The sequence below is a fragment of the Lonchura striata genome, chromosome 3 (assembly GCF_050655825.1).
Source record: "Lonchura striata isolate lonStrDom1 chromosome 3, ASM5065582v1, whole genome shotgun sequence".
NCBI classification, from domain to species: domain Eukaryota; kingdom Metazoa; phylum Chordata; class Aves; order Passeriformes; family Estrildidae; genus Lonchura; species Lonchura striata.
This window is the reverse complement of record NC_140705.1, coordinates 9,727,074-9,750,972: the sequence shown is the minus strand read 5'-3', so window position 1 is coordinate 9,750,972 and position 23,899 is coordinate 9,727,074. Positions and strand designations below refer to the sequence as shown.

The following is a 23,899-nucleotide window of genomic DNA, read 5'->3' as shown; positions in this document are numbered from 1 at the left end:
CTAGGTTTTCTATACACAGGCCCATCAGGTACCCTGCCCTGATCTCCAGGGTCTCCAGCATTTAATTTTCCCAAATAAATTAAATAGTGCCAGGGAGCCAGGTCAGCATTGTTACGGAGTTAAGAGGGTCTCTGATGTGTATTTGGACTCAGACCCTGATGAAGAGTTTCTGGGGCAGTTCAGTTGTTAACAGAGGCTGGGGACCTTTTTCAGCTGACAGTTCGTACATGACCATCAGTCTTGGAGATGATGGGAGTTTATCCATGTGGACATGGGCTGATCCACAGCACATGCCCTTGGGACCAATGAGTGTTCCTACAAGCATTTAATGTACAGTTATAGATGTAGCCCAAGTGGCTACCTCTATTTGCACAATTACGTCCACCTGAAGAGCTCACGAGCTTTTATATTCACAACCTGTCTTAAAAATACTGTATCCACAAGCCAGTATGGTATAGAGGAAAAACCTATGGAGAAGATTCAGAGGAAAAAGCTGAAGAGAAGATTCAGATCTGGGTTCACTTGCAGTTTCCACACCGCTAATTCATCAAGGCCCAGGACAACTTTTAACTGTCCCTGTGCCTTTGACTCTTATAAAAACTGTCAGCCAAGACTGAATCTGCATGCAGGGTGAGGCTCTACGGAAAGGATAGAGGCAGAATTTAACACCTCCTTGTTCCAAGTCTGAAGTGCTGGTTAGCAAATCAACAGCTGCCCTCCCAACATTAATTTCATTTTCATTGCATTTAATTTAATTTAATTTCATTTCATACAGGATCCACTCATATCAAGTATTTTGAGCTGCACTTTTCTTCTGGACACAGATGAAGGAGCCCAAAATTTTGGGCATATTTTGACTTACTAACCTAGTGAGATCAATGTGTGAACCACAGAAATAAGCAGAACTCCCTGTACACTGCTGAAGTGACCCACACACAGTGCTGTACTCTTCAAAGATTTCTTCAGTAACAGAAGGTCCCATTTTATTTTTTTTCCCACTAAATTCTAATTATCTTCTCATAGGTCACATGCTCAAGTGCTGAAATAGATACCTGGGGCTTCTCTGCAGGATACTCAGGACACCCCTGTAGACTCACCGAATCATTTAGGTTGGGAAAGGTCTATAGACATCACTCTGGTCAAGGAAGGTTAGAATGCCCCCCTCTTTTCTGAGACAGCAGCTGAGGTCTGGATGTCTCAGTAACACCATATATTCACATTAAAGAATGTGATATTGTCTTAGGTGCCTGAACCTGTGCATAAGTGTTCTGGTGGGTAAGGACAAACAAGTGGGCAAGGCAAATCATGTATGTTGCCTGCATTAAATATAAATCATAGAATTATAAAAAGGCCTGTGTTGAAAGGGACCTTAAATATTATCTTGTTCTGCCCTCCCTTTTGTCATAGGCAGGGACACTATCCACTAGATCAGGTTGCTCAGGGCCCCATCCAACCTGGCCTTGTACACTTCCAGGGATAGGATATCCACAGCTTCCCTGGGCAACCTGTGTCTGTGCCTCATCATCCTCACAATAAAAAATTTCTTCCTATCATCCAATTTAAATCTCTCTCTTTTAGTTTAAAACAATTCCCCCTTGTCCTATTGCTGTCTAAAAAATGTATAAAAAATTGCTCTGTTTCTCTTCTGTAAGCCCCCTTTAAGTACTGTAAGGCTGCAGTGAGGTCTCGCCAGAGCCTTCTCCAGCCTGAACAGCCCCAGCTCTCTCAGCCCATCTCCATAAGAGAAATGCTCCACCCCTGGGATCATCTTGGTGTCCTACTATAAATAACAGGTCTGTGCCTTTCTTGTTGAGGCAGAAACAGATGCTACCAAGTCCTGCTGTCAGTACAGCCTATACCAGCTTGTCTGGAAAGAGCTGAGATAGGCAGTTGTGAACACACACCACTACGATGTGTTAGGAAATCAAGGGCATCTCTAATAGGGTTCTTGACATTCCACACTAATGTCAGTGGCTTCATCCATGCATCTGTCTCTGTTCAGAGTCATGCCTTTAACTTTAGTGGGAAAACTAAATAAATCTGCAGGGGCTGCAGGGTGTAATACATTGCATATATCTCCTTTTATGGCATTTACCAATGGAAAGATACATAGGCAGAAAGCTTGTTCTAAGTTACACCTCAAAACATTGCAAAGGACACTTCCTTAAGCAAGATATGATTTGCTCTTTGTATTAACTCTTTGAGACAGAGTCTCAAATGTGAAATAAAATGGAACTTCACCATAGTAAAAACTTTAACACCTGATCCTGCAGCTCACACTCAATGCACAGCACAGAGAAAAAGGGGTGTGCCCACAAAACGTGTTCCCATTTGCAGGCGGTTTTTACACAGGTTGTGCCGGGTTGCTTTATGCGGAAGGCGGAGCGGGCTCGCACGTCCCGGCGGTGCCTCGGGAGCGCCTCACGCCTCGCGTGTCCAGCAGATGGCGCTGCTGCCCCGGCGCAGCCCGGCCCGGCGCCGCCGGCGATGGGCCCTGCCCGAGCTCCGCAGCGTCAATTCTTGTTTACAAAACAGAAAGTTGGAAAAGGCAAGACGGAAAACTAGTTCTTACCACTGACGCAGGAGGTGTCAGTGGTAAGAATTAGTTGGTGAACTGCTCGGTTTGCTCCATGGTGTGTGCTGGTGTCTGTGGGGCTTTCCGGGGAGACTCATCTCTGCTGCGGCCCAAAGCCGCCGCGCGTGCCATGGAAGGACGTGCTGCCCTGTGATGGACGTGATGCAGGCCATGCAAAGCTGCAATCAAACACGACTTTGCACCACATCTTTTCCCCCACCCACACACCCACCTTCCTCCATTCCTTCTCCTCCTCAGAGCCCAGCTCAGCAGCAGGCTCAGGGGAGTGAAGGGAGCAGTGCTGGGCTGGAGCTGAGGCTGGCAGGTCTTCTCTGGCTGTCTGCACACCTCAGCCAACCCCTGGGCCTTGTTGGTGTCCAGGAAAACAAATTTGCCAGTTCCATTTGTCAGGTCTGTGGCAGAAAATAAAAGCATGGGATTAGAGCATTGAAGTGAATGAGTGAGAAAAGGTAACAACAATACCAAAGGATGGGAAGATAACTTAAGGGGGAGAAAAAACCCCAGACCCTTTCCTTCCATGTTCATAGTGATGAACAGCTGCATCCAGAAAGTTATGAGTGAGATAACTGGAGTTATTACCAATGACTGGAGTTGCTGGTACGACCTTGCATTGCGATGGAAAGCAAAGAACTTGGATTTTGTGTGGAGAACGTCTCTCTCAAGTGGCAGAGAAGTGAGCCTGACACAACAGTCATGAGCAGCACTGGCTGGGAAGGGATGGGGAGAGGGCAGAGAAGGAGTCTCCTAGGAGGAGTTGGGGACTGGAAAGATCAGGGTGAGGTACTCTGTTCCTTTTCTGGTGTTCCCTTGGGTATCTGCTGGAAAATACTCTCCCAGCCAAGGCTCCCCTTCTCCTCTGTGATGCTCCCAAATTTGAGGAGCCTTGACAAAGGGACTGGGAGCTAGAGGACAAGAAGTTGGAAAAGATGTGATGTGGGGAAACTGATGAGAGAAAAAAAGACTGAGTGGAGATTAAAGGATTTAATGCATAAGAATAAGGAATCACAGAGCAGAGCTTGAGGAGAGCTGTAGGACAGCGCTTCCCCTCATAGCATCCCCACCCCAGGGGTGGGGAGGAGGCAGCTGACAGCTTTCCTGACCTCTGTGACAGCTGTCTCAGCTGGGCTCTGTGTTAATTCTGTATCAACTGCCTTCTGGAGGTGCTGCTTTCCCTCCAGGAACTAGTAGTGGGAAGAAGGTTAGTTAGACTGAAAAGGAACCCAAAATGAAGGGAAGTGAATCTCAACCCTTCCAAGACGCTGGCTTAGACTACCACCATGAGAACGCTTGGGGTGAGTTATCACCCTGATCCAGCATCTGTGATTGACAAATTACTTGCTGACTCTACACTTTTCAAAAAGCAGAGTCAGCTTTTAAATTTTTTTTAAAAATTAACTGAGCACTCAGTTGTGTTTTGACTCACTGTTTTCAGGTGGCTTATGCCAGACCCTGTTGACCAGATGCTGAATAGGACAATTTTCCCAGAGGGGATATTAGAAAGCCTTTTTCAAGAAGCTTTTTTGTTTCCAGAAGGATTGAACTCTCCGCAAAGCATTTCCTGTCCCCTAGCTAGAACACAGTGCTCAAATTGCTCAAATAGAAAGTGATGTGAGACAAGCAGAGCTTTAGGCAGCCAGACTGAGCTGACGTCAGGTCTCTGGGCCTGAAGCAAAGCAGAGGTTCTTGAATCCATCTGATGTTTCATACATGGAGTTTGTACCTTGATTTGTCTTATCTTCCCTGGCTATCCCTGAGCAGACAATCAGAAAGAATTCAGCTTGGCCTCAGTTTAAGTAAGTTTTGGAAGGAGTTGCTGGAAGATTTGGAAAGAAAATGATGCTGTTGCTTAGCTACTTGCTGAGCTGGCCCTGCTGTCACTTGTAGCCATCTCACTAGAAGACATTTGTTAAGTGAAGCTCCAAGAGGCTTCTTGTGTGGTCACTACATGGAAACACACTTTTCCAAATAGCCACTGGCATCAATAGTCTGATCATTGAACTTGCTCAAGACTTGAAAATCTGTTGGAGCCCCACTGGATCAGCTAACAGAAACAGCTGCAAACACCTCCAGTTTTGAAGTGTGGAGGGGGTTTGTCACTGCAGCTTATTTCTATTCCATCAGAAAGGGCGGATGACAGGGAAGGTGAGGTGGAGGTGCAGAGCTCTGGGAATGTAGCTGAGACATGAGGCACATGGTTATTCCTTGATGATTTCCCTTCTGCCTCAGTTTTCTACTTTGAGAAGTGATCTTCCATGCCTGGCGGGGTTCTTATTAAATCAAATCTATTCCTGTGCTGAAGAGGATCAGTAGGGCAGCCCTTATGCCAGGCTGGGACCTTGCCCACAGCTGTACAAGAGGAGGTAGCCTGGGTAGGGTGATTCACCATGACCAGAACTCAACCCCTGAGCATGGAAATGATTCAGTGCTCCACACACAAAGGTCTCCAGCTGCCATGGAGAATGCAGAAGGGCAAGTAAGGCAGTGCTGGGCACAAAAATAGGGAGCTCAGGAATGGGGACTGCAACAGAAAGGACAAGCCCAAGTATCAGCCAGGCAGGAACTATTCCTACCTGACCCTGAAGCAATGACCATCCAAAAAAGTGTTCCCAGTAAGAAAACTGGCTTAGTGAGAAGACTGTCCCCTTTCTTTCCAGAAACCTGACCAGAAGGGTCTATTGATCAAGGAAGGGAGAGACTGTAGTGGGACATGGTGCAAGCTGTTTCAGGAGTCAGGATCCCTCCTGGGCATACACCATTGGCTTCATGTTACTTGGGACTGGTTCTTAGGGAATAATTAGAGGCAAATGTGGCCCTTTATCTTCATCTTAGGTTTTGATATACTTTGATTTAATACTCAGTGAACAGGGTGTCAGGACAGTCTTAAAACTGTGTTTTTCAGTCCATGATAGACACCCAGAGGATTTTTAAGTGTAAGAGCAAAGAGAGATGAAGCAAGTGAGCAGGGCTGGAGCCAGGATCACCACGTTGGTTGAGGGGCCCCATGGGCATGAGCACATCCTTGTGCCCACAGCAGTGGGGAGTGCCCTCAGGAAGAACTAGTCTATTTCCATACTGGTGAAGCTGAATGGACATAAAATCTCCCTCAGTTATGTGGGTGTTTTTTTCTGTATAAACTTGCTAATTGAGTTGTAAAATAAAACTGCAGCCTTTCCTCTCCAATTTCTGCTGCTGCAGCAGCGTGCTAATTTGGGTTTGGAAGGGGGCTGGTAGAAGATGGCTTTTTGCCAGGGTGAAATTATGCACAAAAAGTTTTGCAGTGGGAGAGGAGTGAGCCCATCCCCAGCACAAGGAAGGACTGGGGGCAGGAGCTGCTGTGCTGCTGTGCAGGGCTCAGGAGGCTTGGGAAGGTCCTGCAGCTGGGCTGGGCTGGGCTGATGGAAATTCAAGAAAGCCCAGAAGGGTTTAAATGAGGCTGCAATGGAGAACAGATGGGAAAGTCAGTGCTTGTGTGTCTCGATAGATGCTGTGTGGTTGGGAGGATGAGCTGTGGGATTTCACATCTACCTTCCAGCTCAGTTGGCAGGATTTGCTGCTTGGGTTAAGGTACCTGTGTGTGTGTGTGTGTGTGTGTGTGTGTGTGTGTGTGTGTGTGTGTTCATGTGCCTTCTGGGGCTCACAGACATGTGTCCATGTCACTGGGGTTGTGTGGGGGTGTGTGTGCCTGTGTCTGAGTCTCCATACAGACAAGGAGCACAGGGATCTGCCTCTTGTCACCCAGGAGCACAAGGCTCTGTAATGGGGACAACTGCACAGAGGGACAAGGATGGTGTGGTGCAAATTGATGCACAGGAACCCATTGCTCAGCTCTGCCAGCTCACTGCAGCAGGGATTTGGCCCTGGTGCCCAAACTGGGGGCTGAGAAGAGGACTTTGGGCAATAAAAGTTGTGGGAGAAGAACAAGAAGGAGGCACAGCCGTCTGTTGCATCAATGTAACTTTAATTTTTGAAACATACACATCAAAAATGCAGTGACAGTGACAGTTCCAGTGCCAGGGGATTTGGTGGAGCCTGGGGCTCCACATGTGTGGCAGGTACATGCACCCCAACCTGCAGGAGGATGTACAGATTTGGGGGCTTGATGCTAGGCCCACACTCACCATTTTTATACCTTTCACTGTTTTACATAAAACTGACTGTGTGAAACGATTCCAGGCAATATGCTCCAGAAACCATTGCAAGAAGCCCAGAGGTTTATGGATAACTTTCAACAGTCCTTTCCAGCCCATCATCCTTCCATCCTTTTGCTGACCTTCCTTGGGCAGCCCTGAGTGCTGCCATAGGCTTCAATGGGAGCATCAGGAGCACAGTTTGGAGCCTGGGGCTGCGCTTTGAGGTGGGATTAAGTGGGACAGGAACAGACAGTGCTTTTCAGCCTTCCCATCTTTGGGAAGAGACGCCCTGAACACTGAGCCCTGCTGCCATGTTCTGGTTCTGGGAGGGCTCCCGAGTGGAGTCTCAGCACCCTGGCCAGGGGGGAGTGAGGCCTGAGGTCTGGGAGGTCTTGTCAGATGGTTTTTAAAACGACCTTTAGTATCTGAATAACATCAGGCTGGATTTAATAAGAGACTGACAGAAGAATAACAGTTAATGAATCCTTCCTCTGCGAGCCCTTCCTCTGCCTCCTGCCCCAGCTGGGTTAGGGGGTCACTGACTGCTGGGGGTGGTGTGTGCAAGGGCCTGTGTAACACGCTGAGTGTGCAAATGCCATGCAAGCCAAGCCAACTCCATGTACAGGCTGTGCAAGCCCCGTGCAAAGGCTGTGCAAAAGCTGTGCAAACTCTGCAAGTGCTGTGCAAGGTGTGCAAATGCCTTCAGGCCTGGCCATCCAATGCTTCATGGGACAGGAATTTGTTAGGATGGGGTTTTCTTGGGATGGTGTCCTGGGAGTGCGTCCATGTCCGTGCACAGTGTGTGTGTACATACCGAGCAAAGCCGCTGGTTGGCAATAGAAACCCGCTGGCGATACTGTGACAAGACACCTGTAAAATTACAGCAGAAAGAAATCCAAGAGGCTGCAGTGACAAATGCTCGTGAGAAGTGATTGTTTCGGGGGGGAGAATAAAAAAAAAAAAAAGCGGTGTTTGTTTTGGCGAAACACCTACATTCCTTCAAATAAATCATCGCAGCGCTTGTTTTTGTATTTGCGGAGAAATCGCAACAGACATAACCAGGGACTTAAGAGACTTGAAATAACATCCTAGTAAATACCCCACTTTGTTATTTTAATCGAGACCCAAGGAAACATCTGAATTTTACCAAGGAAACCCTCCGCGCGAGGGAAAACATCAGCCCGCAGCCCGGCTGGGTCTTTGTTTTGCTCCGGTGTCGGACTCCCGAGGCGGAATTACCGGGGCCGATGGAGGCTCGGGGCAGCCCGGGGCATCTCGGAGCAGTGCGGGGGGAGCCTGGGGTCCCGGGGCGCTCCATGGCGGGACGCTCCGGCTCTCCCGGCCCGGCCCGCCGCCGGCATCACCCCCGCGAGCCTGTGTCGGGATAAAGGGGTCTGCCCGAGACATGGGGTGGCGGTTCCTCCGTTCGAAACAAGAGCCAGGACAGCCCCATCTCCAGTGTAGGACCGGGACCCCCACCCCAGGATGGGGTGGTGAGTGACCCGCTCCGATATGGGGTGAAGTTTCCCGGTCCACTCTTCGGTAGGGGAGATTCCCCGCTCCCAAATATCATCCCTGCAAACAGAGGTGGTGGTGGCCCCCCCAACCATCCCGAGCTGGGGTCGCCTTCCAAAGTCAAACACAATCCCATTCCACCCCGCAGTCAGGCTGGGGTGACGCCTGGCACGGGGCTGTGGGACGCAGCTCCCCCGCCAAAGGAGGGGTGCGGGTGCCCCTACAAAGGCCCGGAGCCTTGAGGGATCTGTCACCTGCCGGGGAACTCGGGGCGGGGCCCGAGGGGGGTCCGGGGGTCTCTCACCTGCCGGGGCGGTCGGGACGGAGTCCGAGGGGCGATCCAGGGGTCTCTCACCTGGCGCAGGAGGAAGGGCAAGGTCCAAAGGGGGTCCGGGGGTCTCTCAGCTGGCGCAGGAGGAAGGGCAAGGTCCAAAGGGGGTCCGGGGGTCTCTCACCTGGCGCAGGAGGAAGGGCAAGGTCCCAAGGGGGTCCGGGGGTCTCTGATGCGCAGGAGGAAGGGCAAGGTCCAAAGGGGGTCCGGGGGTCTCTGATGCGCAGGAGGAAGGGCAAGGTCCAAAGGGGGTCCGGGGGTCTCTGATGCGCAGGAGGAAGGGCAAGGTCCAAAGGGGGTCCGGGGGTCCCTCAGCTGGCGCAGGAGGAAGGGCAAGGTCCAAAGGGGGTCCGGGGGTCTCTGACCTGGCGCAGGAGGAAGGGCAAGGTCCAAAGGGGGTCCGGGGGTCTCTGACCTGGCGCAGGAGGAAGGGCAAGGTCCAAAGGGGGTCCGGGGGTCTCTCAGCTGGCGCAGGAGGAAGGGCAAGGTCCAAAGGGGGTCCGGGGGTCTCTCAGCTGGCGCAGGAGGAAGGGCAAGGTCCAAAGGGGGTCCGGGGGTCTCTCAGCTGGCGCAGGAGGAAGGGCAAGGTCCAAAGGGGGTCCGGGGGTCTCTCAGCTGGCGCAGGAGGAAGGGCAAGGTCCAAAGGGGGTCCGGGGGTCTCTCAGCTGGCGCAGGAGGAAGGGCAAGGTCCCAAGGGGGTCCGGGGGTCTCTGACCTGCCGGGGCGCGCGGGGCGGGCGCGGGGCGCGGGCGGGGCGGGGCGAGCGGCCGGCAGGGGGCGCCCCCGGGCGCGGGCGGCCGCGGCCGCGGCGGCGGCGGCGGCGGCGGCGGCGGCGGGCGAAGACGATGTTCAAAAGCGGGCGGGGAGCGGCGGCGGCAGCAGCTCCGCGCCGAGCCCCGGGCCGCCGCCATGCGCCTCCGCGCCGCCGCCGCCGCCCTCTGCCTCTGCCTGCTGGGCGCCTGCCGCCTTCGCCGCGGGCTGGAGGCAGCCGCCGTGCGCGGCCCGTCAGCGGCCGCTCCCCAGCGACCCTCGGCAGCCGCGCCTTCCTCCGCCTCCTCCTCCTCCGCCGCCGCCGCCTCCCCCTTCTCCTCCCCGCCGCGGAGGGACGGAGCTCTCCGCAACGGCACGGTGGTGCCGCATCATTACATGGTGGCCCTGTACCAGCGCCTGGCCGCCCGGCGCGCCCCCGGCCGCCGCGCCGACACCGTGACCGGCTTCGCGGAGCGGGCGCGCAGCGGTGAGTGCGGGTGCGCCGCGCCGGGCAGCGGAGCGCGGAGCGGCCGCCCGCCGCGACTCCGCCGTCCGACGGGAGAGAAGTCGGTGCTTGGGCTTCGGAATGCGTTTGGGGATGAGGATGCGGCTTGGGGATGGAGACGGTGTTGTGCATAAGTGTGGGGATCGGGCTCCTGTGTGGATGTGGGAATGGATGCGCGGGGTTGTGCATCACTCTGAGCGTCAGTCTGGGGGTGTGATGGCACACGGAGAGGATGTTCGCATGCTGGTTCGAGCACGGGGCTGTGCCTGCGACAGGACTCTGCGTTGGCTGGGCAATGGGGCTGTGCGTTGGTTTCCGCACGGGGTGGTTGCAGGGGATGGAGCTTCACGGGATAGGGGCTGCGCATCCCGATTGTTTTACGGGAATGAAGCCATGCGCGAATCTGAGCATGGGAGTGGGGGCGAGGACAGGGCTGGGAGTGGGGTTGTGCGTGAGCATACGGCTAGGAGGGCTGACGATGGGGACAAGCAAAAGGTTTGTGCCTGGCACCGGTGAAGGGCTTTGCCGACGGAGATGAGCGTGGCGCAGAGCGGGGGTCTGCGGTGGCGATGGGGCTGCACACGCAGTCGGTATCAAGGATGGCGCTCGGTGCTGGGGATGCGGTTCGGGACGGGGAGCGAGGTGCAGCCGGCCAGGACGGGGTGCGCGGCGGTGCGGGGCTCTCGGGACCTCCCCCGCCTGATGCGGGGCCGGGGGTGCGGCGCGCTTTGACAGCAGCTGCTCCGCGCGGCATCCCCCGTCCTGCCAGGGCCTTTGCAGCCCGAAAACTCCACGGGGCACCGCGACGAGCCGGGCCGGGCCAGAGAGGGAGCGCAGCCACGGTGTCCCGGGGGTGCTCGGCCCCGGGCGGCCGCGGCACTCCGGGGTGATTCCCGCTAACGCCGCCGGCTGAGCTCGGCATCGCGGTGCCCTTCTCCCTCTTCGCCCTCTTCTGCTCTCTTCATACCCGCGAATCTAATAATACCAATACCAATACCAATAATAATAAATGTATATAGGCACCTAACGATATACTTTTAACAAATACATGTATAGATACGTACTTCGCACCCTGCCGGCCAAGTTCGCTTGGCTGCGGGGAAAAATAACATATTCCCGATCGAATAAAATTAAAACACAAAACTGAAAAGCAACGTCAGCCTCACCCCGTCCCTGTCGCCGGCTGCCTTTTGGTGGGAGAACCCCCCTAGCCCCATTCCCACACCCAGAAGGGGTCGTATCCTGCCGGCACCTTTTGCGGGAGGAGGTTTTCTGCAAGCTGATGGGGAAACGTCGGGGGAGCGAGACGGGACCGGGAGGAGGATGCTCCGGTGGGAGGGTGGGCAGTGCTCGGCTTTTGAGAGCTGAGCGAAAACTGAGCACAGGTCCTGGGAAGTTTCGGCGCAAAACGAAACCAGATGAACTCTTCAAAGGGTTCTCCTTATCTGCTCTTATCTGCTTCTCATAGGAAATTTAGATCTGCTTTTCAAATAGTAATTTTAATAACCATAATGAATAATAATACTGCTATTCATGGTAATAATAGCAGCAGCAGCAGCAAATGACAGGGAGAAGTTTCCCCCGCGGCGGGCGGTGCAGGCTGCACCCAGCGGAGCTCTCGGCGGGGGCGGGCGGTGCGGGGCGGGGGTGTCGGGCACGGCTCTGCCGGCAGCGGGTCGGGGCGCTCCGGGCACAGTAGAGATGTTTGCAGCATGTCCAGGTCAGGTTTCTCGTTAACGAGGGAGAAAACAAAAAGCAACCCTCCCGGAACTCAATTCACCTCTTCTTCCCAGCTCCACCTCCTTTGGTGTTTCTTTTTTTAATTCACATTGAGTATATTTATTCAGTGCCAGAAACTGCACAAGTCCGTGTCACGTCTTTGGATCCACTAAAAGTAGTGCCAAACTGAGGCTGGGCTCGCTTTCAGCCGCATGTGTGACTGTGCCTGTCTGAGAGGGGAAAGCGGAATTTTTAACAGCGCGTGTATGTGCGTGAGACTTGGGGCAGAAGTAGGTGACAAACTGCTGACTGGGGATGGTAACGTGCTGCACAGGTTCAGGTGTGGCTTCCGTGCCAAAACAGAATAGTGCATCTGGGGCCACTGGAACACCTGGGAGGAAGCAAAGAAGCCTCATCAGGATGTGGAAAAGAGTGCTGATGAAAAGCCACTTGTTTGAATTGATTCCTCCCTCCCTCTCTACTTTCTCCTCCCCATTTGTTTTTGGTGTCCCCAGCCAGAGTGATGCTCCTGGATGCAGAACACCCAGGCTGTGTCCCGCTGGGATGCGCAGCGAGATCTCCCCCATTACCTTTGCATCCCTTTCACCTTCCTAATGAGAGCTTGGCTTTGCCTTGCTGATATTTAAATCTTCTTTTTCTTTTTTTTTTTTTTTCCTTCTGTGTTATCTCTTCCAGATGCCTCCCCATCCGCCTCGGAGCAGCGATACCTCTTTGACATCTCCAGCCTGCCTGAGGCAGAGGAGGTGACGGCTGCCGAGCTGCGGATCCTGCGCTCCCTCCCTGAAAATCGGAGCTTGGCGCTGTCCCCCGAAGGCTCCTTCCACCACCTCCTCCTTGCCACCTGCCCCAGCCGGGAGGGCGAGGAGTCCCGGCTGCTGGACTCCAGGGCTGCAGACATTTTGGACACGAGCTCCTCCAGATGGGAGGTGTTTGATGTCTGGGAGGCCTTGCGAGATCAGAGGGAGAGCTCGCCGTCGGGAAAGCTGCTGTGCTTCGTGCTGAGGATCGCCTCGGACCGCTCGGGGCAGCTCCTGCCGCCCCGGCAGCTGGGCTTCGGCAAACCCCGGCCGCAGCCCCACGAGCGAGCCCTGCTCGTGGCCTTCTCCCGCGCCCAGAGGAAGGAGAACCTCTTCAAGGAGATCCGGGACAAGATCAAGGCCCTGGGCAGCCCCCCGTTCCTGGGGCCCCCCGATCCCGGCCAGGAGGCGTATCTGAAGCGGAGGAAGAGGAGGACCACCATTGCCGCCCGGTCTGGGGGCAGGGGCCACGGGAAGAAGGCGAAGACTCGCTGCAGCAGGAAGCCCCTGCACGTGAACTTCAAGGAGCTGGGCTGGGATGACTGGATAATCGCCCCCCTGGATTACGAGGCCTATCACTGTGAGGGGGTCTGCGACTTCCCCCTGCGCTCCCACCTGGAGCCCACCAACCATGCCATTATCCAGACCCTGATGAACTCCATGGACCCGGAGTCCACCCCCCCGAGCTGCTGCGTGCCCTCCAAGCTCAGCCCCATCAGCATCCTCTACATAGACTCTGGGAACAATGTGGTTTACAAACAGTATGAGGACATGGTCGTGGAGACGTGTGGCTGCAGGTAGCAATTTCTGCAGCTCTCCCTGTCCCTCTTGGCCTTGCTCAGCAGCCCTGCCCATTTTATATATATATATAAAATATAAATATATATATATATAAAATATCTCTCTATATATATATATAGATATATACACACATACACATTTTGGTGTGTGCCTTTCCAAAAGCCAAGCTCAGAGCAGGTGTTTCCTGTCTTCCCTGGGCCACCCTGGCCATGACCCCAGGAGGGATGGGGGATGCCCTTCTGAGACTGAGGCTGCCACCATCTCTGTGCCTTGCTGGGTCCCTCCTGGTAAAGGGGGACACACAGCCTGGCAGAGCCCACAGGGAATGTCTCCTCAGCCTCTGAGCTCTGCCTGATTCACTTGGTTTGCCTAAGGGAGCTGACAACTTCTTTCCCAAAGGAATTGGAAAATGTCTAGCCAAAATTGTCTTGGTTGGAATCATGACCTGGCATGGGGGGGGGAGGTGGAGTGGTGTCTGCAGCAGAGGGATTGGGTCAGCATCACCCTCTGGCTGTGGCAGTGGGATGGAGGTGAGGTAGGAATGCTCTTTTCTTTGAGTTAAAGGAGTTTGTCTGGCAGTCTTCAAATTGCTGCCCTGGGTTTCCTAATAGAAAAATAAGAGATCCCTGGGGAAAGGCAGGGGGTGGAGAACCTGTGGCTGGTGTGGGTTGTAATCACTTGATCCAGGCCTGTTTGCAGTGGGGAGAGGTTTGTGAATCTGCTGGCAGAGACAGGAATGAAGGAGAACCAGAGGCTAAAAGAGTCAGGTCTGAAGCAGAACTTGTGCTCTTACAAAGATGGGATGGCCCTGGGAGGTGTTAGCTGGAGATGCCTCCACTCCACATGGTCAGAAGAGCTGGTTTTGTTTTCTGTGTCCTGCAGGAGGTACTGGCTGGTGAGGCCCCTCACTTTCCTGCACAAAACTGCATTTCCAAGGCATACTGGAAACCCAGCATCAGGTCCGCAAGTCACACAGTCATCCTGAACATGAAACAAAGATCCCAAGTTCCCTAGGGAAGAGCCATTTTGCTTGGGTTCTTCTCTTTCCAAATAATCTCTATAAATGCACTAAGCTCCACCCTAGCTTCCTTTGGCATCGATTTCCCGGGGAGCTGTGTCCCTCCCTGGAGTGCTCCCTGCTCCATTAAAGGAGCTGGATCCTCCAGGAGCAGACTTTTCCCATGCAGAGGGCTGAGTGTTACCCTCAGGGACTGCTGTATGAAGTGGGGTGCTTTGACGTGTGCTGAAAGGGCTGCAGGGTTTTAGTAACTCAGGAGCTGAGTTAATAAATTACACATTTAAACCAGAGAAGCTCTTATCCATGCCAGGGTGTGCTTTGGATGCTGGGAAGCTTTTCTGCTGCACCTCAGTGGGTTTTGGTACCAAACTTTGGCTTCCTGGGTGGCTTGGCTTAGACCAGAGATGTGTTTGCCCAGATTTGGTGTTTGATGGTTTGTTTTTTCCTCATGGCCAGGGTGTTAGTGTGTAAGCATCAGTGCCTATTAGCGATGATAGTTTGCCTTTGGAAGAGAAAAGTCCCTGCTGGAAAACATGGGGTTTTTCCTTCATAAATCCAGCTGTCCTCCATGGCAAGGGTGTTCTGCTGGGAGGGCTGAGCCTGGCCAGGGCAGAGAGGGGGTCGCCTCAAAGATCTCTACTGAGATTCAAATAATTTCAAAGATCAGGAAAGCCTTGGTGAGGTTCAACAGCCCCTTCCCCCCAAGTGCATCAGTAGGAAGTAACTGTGTCCATTGAAAACAGTGACAGATCCACTGGGATAACACCCCCAGCCTCCCTCCATCCGTACCCACAGAGCCTGCTCTGCATCCTCAGGCTGGGCCAAGTGGCAGCTCAGAGGAGCGAGTGTGGTGCCCAAAAGTGTCGTGTACCTGCATGGCTGACACCTGCAGAGCTCCTCTGGCTTTACATCCGTGCATCCAAGAGGAAAACCCATCTTCCTGCCTCAGCATGAATATAAATATATGCTAAGGATGTACCTGTCTCCAGGGGGATGCTCAGAGATGGAGGTTGGGTGGGGAGGGGAGGAAGGATCAGGTCCATGCCGTGGGTTTTCTCCCTGTCAGCATTTGGGGAGGCTGAGGTTCCTGAGTGGGTGAGGAGGGGTCAGCACGAGGGTTTGTGGATTTCCTCTGCCCTTTGGCTTCAGCACAGCTGCCTGGGGAAGGAGGTTGGTGCAGCAGAGCTCAAGCTGCCAGATTCTACATCAGTTATAAAGTTACCAAGCTTTGGAGGTACCTAATTTTTAAATTGCCTTTGGTTGTTTGATAGCTTTTCTCGCTGCTGAGACAATTTTTAAAATGGTTTTGTTTCTTTTACCCCCTCCCCTTTCTCCAAATATTTGTGGTAAAGGTTCATGGGCAGTTCAAATCCAAGCAAGATATATATATAGCTCCTGGCAGCTGCTGGTGGCTCTTGTGAGCCTTCACCAAAAGGTGTCCTGAGACCTGCTCCTGTGGTACTGTGTCCAAGGGGAGGTAATGCCAGTGACTCCCATTTTTGTGGGTTTGTTTCAGCCAGGGTTGCAGGGAACAGGCAGATCTCACCCACCTCATGTCTGGAGGTGGCTGATGTAGAGGAGGGTGACAGGTTGGCTCTTGCAACTCTTCACCCCAGCCCCTATTCTGGGGCAGTGCTCACTGCTGGGGCTTTTGTTCTGACCCCATGATGGCTCTGCTGGTGCTGGGACAAAAGCAGTGGCTCAGTTGCTGCAGTTCCGTGGCCTGGATCACTAGGGTAAATGAGAGGGGAAGATTTGGGGGAGCTCAGAGGCCACTGCTGGCAGTGATGCTGTCCATCGTTTCACCCACTGGGAACCCGACTTGGCTCTCCTGGCTGTGGGCACCCTTGAACAGGAGTGTTTGGTGGGGGAGAAAACTTCATCCCCCCAAGAGGAGCCCAGCCTGTGCCAAGTGCCTTCTGTTCCTTCCCTGGGCAAACCACCTCTGGAGGACAAAGGGAGGACAAAGGATGGAGCTGGATCCTCTTTCTGCTTCTCTAAGGAGTCAAGGGAGGCAGCTCCCTGCCTGGGGCTGCTCCAGGGGGATGTGTATGAGCAGGGCAGGGCTGGAGGAGAGTGGATCTGGGGGCTTTGGTGGGGAGCTGTGCTGCTCCTCCCGAGTGAGTGGATCGGCTGCAGGGCTTGGCTGTGACGTTGCTCGTTGCTCCCAGAGGAATATTTCCAGAGCAAAAGCCACCACTGTCCCCCTCATGAATCCCTGCATGATGACTGCAAGGGCTGCCTCTCCATCCCCAGGCAGATTTGGAGATTGCACAAAACAGTGGGACTGGTCTGGGGCAACGACCATCAGAGGCATTGCAAATGTGTAGAGGTTTAGGTTAAATATTTGGGGAAAAAAGTCACAGAAAGTGTTACGAAGCTCTGCCCAGGGAAGTGTAGTCACCATCCCCGGAAATGTTCAGAGACTGTGTGGATATGGCACTTGAGAGACAGTTTAATGGTGAATATGGTGGTGATGTGGGGTTGATGGTAGGACATGATCTTTTCCAACCACTTCTAAGTGGAAGTGGTGGGTGTGAAAGCCTTTCCCAGGCAAGGAGGTTCTCTCAGCTGAGTTGTTGCAGCCCTACACTGCTGGGGCAACACAGGGATGTGTCTGTAGAGGGCATGGAGCAGTGAATCCTGCCTTTGGAGAGAGGTTGGTGGGGCACTGGCTGCAGGATAGCAGTGGCCCAGCCCAGCCCCCATCCTTGGAGCTGCTTCTCTGAAGAAAATCACGCTCTAATGCCAAAGGAAAGGCACAGAAAAAATGTATTTCTGATCAGTTGCTTCTTGCCTGAGCTGATTTTTGGGCACATGTAAACTTTATAAATATGAGACTAGAGGTTGATCATGGACAAATATTAATTCAGCAGTCTCAGAGTGATTTTAATGGATAATTATAGGTTCTCAATCTGCAGTATTTATACAACCTTTCCAGTTAAAAAAACCCCAAACAGTTTCCATGCAGTGCATATTCTACTGGAGGATTTGTTTGACCTTGAGTACCATTTTTATCTGCAGGATATAATTACACTGAAACTAGAAATATTAAGCATTTGAAAAGGACTGTGGATCCATGCCTAACTGGCTCCCTCCTCTCTGACATGGGAATGTAATTGCACAGGAGTAGGGAAACTTGCAGAGTGATCTAATTTGACTTAGAAGCACTGGGGCTGGGATCTGGGGAAACTTGCCCAGTTGGGACAGGGAGTGACTGGTGCTTTATCTGGGGGTTCTTCGAGCTTGTGCTCAAGCCATTGCCTTCAGGAACAGTCAGAAGCAAAATTGCTTTATTCCTTGTTTAACCCTGGTCACCAGGGCTGCTTCTGGTCTAGAAATATTTCCCAAGAATCACAGATTTTATTTTTTTAGAAGAATTATTGCTTTTTAAGGGCTTTTTAAGGGTTTTTCTAACCATGTGTCCCCCCACCCCCCTTTATTCTTTTTTCATCATACTTCAAATCAAATGACAGGAGGGAAATCAGTATCCTCTGGCAGAGAGAAGGATTCATATGGAAAAGGGCTTGATGTAGCTTCATCCTGGCACAGCTGCATTGATCCCAGGGGCCTCAATGATCAGCACTGGCAGATGGAGCCACACCCTCTTTGCCTGTTGGCTGGTGGTTGGCATACCCAGGAGGAAAAGGCTGCAAAGGCACCAGTTCTGATTAAAAGCAAGCCCCAAGCCTTGAGCCTTCTGCTCAAGTTTGAGGGCCAGCGACTCCTGAGTGCGTTTGCACCCCGTGGGTTTTAACCCAGCCCTTGGCTGTGCAGCTCTCACTGGGCAGTGGTTTATCCATCACACTGCTTGTGCAAAACAAACAGCTCCTTTCACAGTTTTAAGCCCTTATCCCACAGGCACGAAAGTGGCATTTGGGGACAGTCACCTGTGCTGGCCCCCATGGAGCAGCAGACACACACACACACCCTGCTGTTGGCAGGGAGGAGACAAGACAGGCTGGGGCATCCCTTGGCAGCCCCTGGGAAGGCAGGTCCCAAGGGCTGCACCTGGGCAAATGGAGCCTTGGACGCTGAGGGGCTGTCATGGCTTTGCTCTCTAGCCTCAGGAGTTTTGCCCTGAGCTTCTGCTTGTCGTGATTGTATCAATAGCAGTGTTTATAGTTACATCAAAACCCACAGGACCCATGTTAATGTGGCAGATACATCATAAATACCAGCCCAGCTCATTCTTGTGTTGGACTATAACTGGTGGGAAATGCCATGGTTCTGAAATCCAAGTGCCTTTTCTTTTGTCTGTGCTGGGGCAGCAGGGCCATGTGCCACGGAGAAAAAAGCCTCAGTGGGGCAATGGCAGCTCTGGGTATTGCACAGAGGCTGCCACCTGAAATGGGGCTGTGCACATGTGTGTGACATGATCAGAACCAAGGGCTGTCTCATGGACCTTGGCTGGGCAGTTCCATCACACCACGTCCTGTGTCCCCTGTCCTGGGAGCAGCTGGAGTTGTGGGCTGAGTTTTTCACTCTTCACATCGCGCTCTGGGTAGGTGAATGGATGGGAAAACCTGTGTGGGAAAAAACAAGGTTTTTGAGAGCAGTGTGACTCTTTTTTTAGGTCCTCATGACCGGCAGATCACGTGTGTCCCACTGGCCTCAGAGCAGCTCCCTTGGCATCAGGGATCCCTGTATGTGGGGTCAGAGTGGAGAAGCAGGGTGGCAGGAGCAGAGTGTAGCAGTGTCCCCACTGTGCAGTGTGTCCTCCATGAAACACAGCGAGGAAAGGAGTTGGGGAGCACCTGTTCTGTGGGTGGGGTGCTGCTGATGGTCGGGAGCCTGTGAATTTGTGTGGGAGGGACAGAGTTTTTCTGTCTTTCCCATCTTTTGAGTTAATGTCTGGTAAAAGAGTGAAATGTTCCACCAGGCCGGTGTGTGTGACACCTTCAATTTTGCCATAAGCTGATTTATGTCTTCCAAGGTGAAACCAGCTGCATTCAGTCCTTCTACGCTCTTTGTTCCAAGCACAATGTGTTGTGAGGCACATAGAGGTGCAAAGATGTCTCTGAAAATCACTTATGTCCTACCAGCCAGTGATCTGGGTCTTCAGAAAATGACAAAAATTTGGAATTCATGCTGGTGTAACCCACTGACCAAGGAGTCCACCCTACATCTTAAAGGATGTTTTGCATCTTTGCACCTCAAGACACAAATGGCCCTGTGCCTGCTTTTAGCTTTTACTGGTTGCAGTACTCAAACAGCCGCTGAATTTTCCATGTTGGAGAGGAGCCTGATACAGGTGGTGGTGGGAAGGAGCACTGGCAGGGTGATGGATGCACCATGTTTCACTCTTGCTCAGTGGATGGACTAGGGTAGGAAGCTTGGGCAGCAGAGCATTTGCACGGAACTGGTATTGAAAAATCTTAAACCAAAGCCTGATCCATTCCCATCCATCCATTTCATGGATGGAACCAGAACTCCACACATTTTTAATGGTTTTTCAGAAGGTTTTGCTCTCCATTTTTCTGTCATCACCACTTAGTAGTTCAGTCATACATTTTGTGAGCTCATTTTTCTGCTTTGATACTTGTGCTCATGCTTTGGGTGGATGGGGAGTGTGGAGACTTGCTGTGGTGTTTGGTGGGGCAGGAGGGTGAGGAAGGGAAGGCTGAGCTCAGCAGTAGGAGGATTTGGTAGTCTGCATTTGGGCAGGGGACAGAGAGGGGACAGGCCTGGCTGGTGGGAGGAGGGGACCTGCAAACAATGGGTCACACACTCAAGTGCCTTTCTGATGGAGGGTGGGAGAATTTGGGTCTTCTCTCCCCTTCTCTTTGCCACAGTATCAACCTGTGCTGGTGCCACCCTGGTCTCTATCATCAAGGAATGAGACCCAGAGGCTGGGCGAAGCCTGGCCTCCCTGGGAGCTGTGGCATTGGCCTTGGTCCCAGTTTTTTGGGAGATGGTAGCATTCCCTGTGGTGTTTCATTAATTTCCTCCATCCTACCTTGGTGAAGAGAGGGGAAGAGAACAGTAGGGAATAAACAGGAGGCAAAGTTTAGGGCTGTCTGGCTCCCAAGCTGGTCATCCCAAAAAGCTGTGTGCCAGGAACTGCTGAGCACCAAGGGGCTCCAAGGAGCTCAGCCAGCAGCAGCAGTGTGAAACAGCATCCACAGGTCAGGAAAAGGGATGGGCACACAGGGAGGGGCCAGGCTTTGGTCCTTGAAGGTGCCAGAGTTAAGTTGCTATGTAGGAAGTGATCAGCTGGGATGGGGTGTTTTGTGGGAGCAGCTCATCTTCTCCTTGCCCAGGGAGGAGAGTGATTATCCTGTTTGCATTCATCCTACCTGCTGTGAGTGATTAACCTTTTAAAGAAAGGTCTGAGTTCCTGAGGTGCTGAAGGTCCAGAGTTCCCACGCTTCAGCTACATTTGTGCAGTACTGGAGCTCTCACAGCCTGAGGAGGAGTCAGGGGCTCTGCCCATCAGGAATCACCAGCTCTGCCTTGCTCTGCAGCTCCCACTGGAAGAGCTGGTGGAGATGCTGCTCAAAGGAAATGGACACGTCTGTGCAGCACAGACCCGCTCTGCTCCTGATGCTCCCTGTCTCAGATGAAGCAGGGAGCAATGCTGATCCAGTTTGCCCAGTCCCTCTGTATCCCCTCACTGTGTGCTCTGTTTCTGGAGTCAAGTCAACACTTTCTGGAGTTCCTCTGACAAAACAATCCTCTCTGCTGGTCAGTCATGGTTTTATTTATATGTTCTTTTCTTTGATTAGAAAGGAAAATATCAAAAAATATAAAAGTTTCCATTAGCTGTATTTCTAGTAGTTACGATTCTTGAAGCAATACTTGTATCCCTGTGTGTGCCTCTGAACTATCCGTGTATTTGTGCAGCTTTTTCAGGTCTGGGGGTGTGAAATATCTTTAAAGAAGATAGCTCTGTACGTGATGGTGTAAATGCATTGTTTGTATGTATCTAAAGTTTAAATAGATTGTACATATGGGATTGTAAATGAACTGTAAACAGCAATCTATATTTTCTTGAATATATTATATAGCAGTATATATTTGTTAAATAAATATTCTTGTATACTCTTCAATAACCTTTTTAATATTTTGTACAGATAAGTTTATTAAATATTTTATTGATAAATAGACCTCTGCAAGCTTTTCTTTTGATTTTCTTTTGTGCTTGTGTCCTAAAATCATATGTCAAGAGCAGCCTTTGTAAACCACCTTTATTCCCTGGGCACCTAAGGTGTTAAACCAAAAATGAAATACCCATTCATTTTAAACTGCCTTCCAGGGAAGCCACAGGTATTTTCCAATAAATAAAGTCACATAACAAGTGAGTGTTTGTGATGGATTTATCATCAAAATGTACATCCTTTCATCCTTTTTCTTCCCTGTGTTTCTGAATAGTGTTCACCTGTCGTGATGAGAAACTATCCAGCTCCAGCCAGCCAAACAGGATTCCCTCCATTGACTCCATCAGCCTGGACAAGAGAAGGCTCCATGGAGACCTCCTTGTGGACTTCAGTGCTTAAAGGGGGGCTTACAGAAAAGAGGGAGAGCAACTTTTTACACAGGCAGATAATGATAGGACAAGGGGGAATGGTTTTAAACTAAAAGAGGACAGATCTAGACTGGCTATTAGTAGGAAATTCTTTCCTGTCAGGGTGATGAGGCACTGGAATACGTTGCCCAGAGAAGCTGTGGATGCCTCATCCCTGGAAGTGTTCAAGGACAGACTGGACTGAGAGTAAGGTGCTTTAGCAGGCATTCCTGCAATGGACATCACCCCAGTGCCCTGGAGAGAGAGTGAAGGTAATAAGGAATATGACTCTCTCCTACATCCCTAAGCACCAGTACTGTGACCATGCAGGTATGGAGTAAGGTACATTTAGAGGCATGGAAGGCATCAGGTATGTGTTCTAGACATAACAAAACAAACTCAGCTTTCAAGACCCAGAAGAATTGTTGAGAACTCGACTGGAATGAGGCATGGTCATTTCTGTTCCCAGTGTACACCAAGTCACTGACCAAGCAGACCCACCTTTTGGTCAGTGTCCTGCATCCCCACATGCCCATTTTATGGTGACACTGGCTAAAGGGATCTTTTGGTAAAGGTTCTCTGGGGAGGGAGGCAGGATGGCATTTTGCCCCTTGCCCCCTGGCCCACTCTGAGCAGTTTTACATGAATGTGCTATTGTAACAAGCTATTTTCAACAGAGCAGTGAAGGGTGAGAGCAAGTGGCTGTTCACAGGCACTGCACTGTCTTCACTGAAAGCAGTGGGAGTGATGGGGTTTGTGTTCAATGGTTTTTACTCCACAGCACTGCAGACTACTAGAGTGATTGACAAGATAAACTAGGCAGTTTGTAACTGAAGAGAAATCAAAGGCACAGCAAGGACAGAGGAGATGTCCAAGGTCAAACATGAATACAATAGAAGAACATGCATAGCATTGGTAAAACAGGACATCATCTGACTTGGGGCTGAACCACTCTGGATACTTAAAATCCCGAGGGCTTATTTTGTGGGTGAAAATACAAGCTCTTTCCTATAATCACCAATGAGCTGATGTACCCCCCGTGCAAAAAGAGAGCATGTTAGGACATCAAAATGTTTATGTTCTGAAAATGGCATTCCTGTGTCCTAGAAGTTAGATTGTAACAGCAAAATACTTTCCAAATTTTAAGGGTGTTGGATAGGGAAGAAGTGTAGATGAGTCTTGGCATTCAGAAAGCCAGTTTTTCCTAATTCTCAGTTATCTCATCCCATGGATTGCTCTCAGTGTATGAAGCACAGTATTTCTGAGTCTGGGGGCTTTGCTAAAGATGTTCACAAAGGGGGAGAGCAGGAAGCCCCCCCTTATTTCCTCCTTCAGTGTGAATTGCTTCAAACAGGATGAAAAAGATCTTTGAGTGTCTGACTGGCAAACCCTACAGTCAGGTACAGTCAGTCAGATGTTTTAAAAAACACCCTGTATTTTATTACCTGCTGCAAACTACTTTCTGCAACACAACTATTCTCCTGCAAGCACATTCCTGAAACAGGCAAAACCCAGGCTGTTGACTATCAGCTCTAGCACTCTGAAAGAGTTTTTAATTAAATCCCTCCCTGCCTGTCCCATCTGAGCATGAATGTTAGCCTGTTCCATAACTTCTGCGTGATGCTACTGAGAGCAGAGATCGCTCCTGGCAGCTGCTCGTGCTGTTACTGCTGAATCTGCTGCTCGTGCTCAACCCCCATCAGCTGTTCCAGAAATATATGCTGTTTTAATAGTTCCTGGTCACTCACAAACACTCTCTGGATCCTTATTTTGTAAATGTGCCAGGAAAGAGAACATTTGCCTGCAAGTGAAGAGCCTCAGAAACTTACTGTAGTTGGGAGTCTGAGCATGACCTGTGACACAGAGTAAAGCAAATCTCTTGGGTGTAGTGAGTCTATCCAAACCCAGTAATAGTTTGAGTGACTTTAAAATGATAACACTGAACATCTTGTTTAAAGTCTTTGCTGGCAATTAGCTAGACCAAAGAAAGGGAGGGGGGGGTGGTGAACATATAAACCCATTTTCTGTAAAATAAATACATAAATGACCTCAGCTGCAGAGAAGAGATTATCTGCTGTGGCTCATGTATGCAGTCTGTCTCTGTGAGTCAAGAATCTGGTGTTTAGCTTGGAGTCCAACTCCAAATTCTTCACCATAAACACTGGGCAAGCACTCATCCAGCTTCCTGAAGGGACAAACCTCACTGATC

At 51.5% G+C, this 23,899-nt stretch overlaps 1 protein-coding gene and 1 long non-coding RNA gene across 2 annotated transcripts; one reads left to right on the top strand and one right to left on the bottom strand.

Moving 5' to 3' along the window:
- Positions 1-6,533: 6,533 nt before the first annotated feature.
- On the bottom strand, positions 6,534-8,739 carry LOC110467970 (uncharacterized). The gene is made up of 2 exons (XR_002464954.4): positions 8,546-8,739; positions 6,534-7,596 (listed from the first exon to the last, which is right to left on the bottom strand). It is a non-coding gene; the product is annotated as an uncharacterized LOC110467970 (long non-coding RNA).
- A 712-nt stretch (positions 8,740-9,451) lies between these two features.
- GDF7 (growth differentiation factor 7) lies at positions 9,452-13,297 on the top strand. Its single transcript, XM_077782445.2, has 2 exons — positions 9,452-9,809; positions 12,243-13,297. Exons 1-2 carry the CDS (start codon positions 9,482-9,484, stop codon positions 13,163-13,165), a joined length of 1,251 nt encoding a protein of 416 aa, XP_077638571.2. The 5' UTR covers positions 9,452-9,481; the 3' UTR covers positions 13,166-13,297.
- Positions 13,298-23,899: the final 10,602 nt, after the last annotated feature.

Bases quoted from the DNA above. Each gene is read 5' to 3' on its own strand.
- GDF7 (XM_077782445.2), top strand. From the start codon at position 9,482: ATGCGCCTCCGCGCCGCCGCCGCCGCCCTCTGCCTCTGCCTGCTGGGC. The intron at 9,810-12,242 runs GTGAGTGCGGGT...TATCTCTTCCAG, and splicing joins CGCGGAGCGGGCGCGCAGCG to ATGCCTCCCCATCCGCCTCG.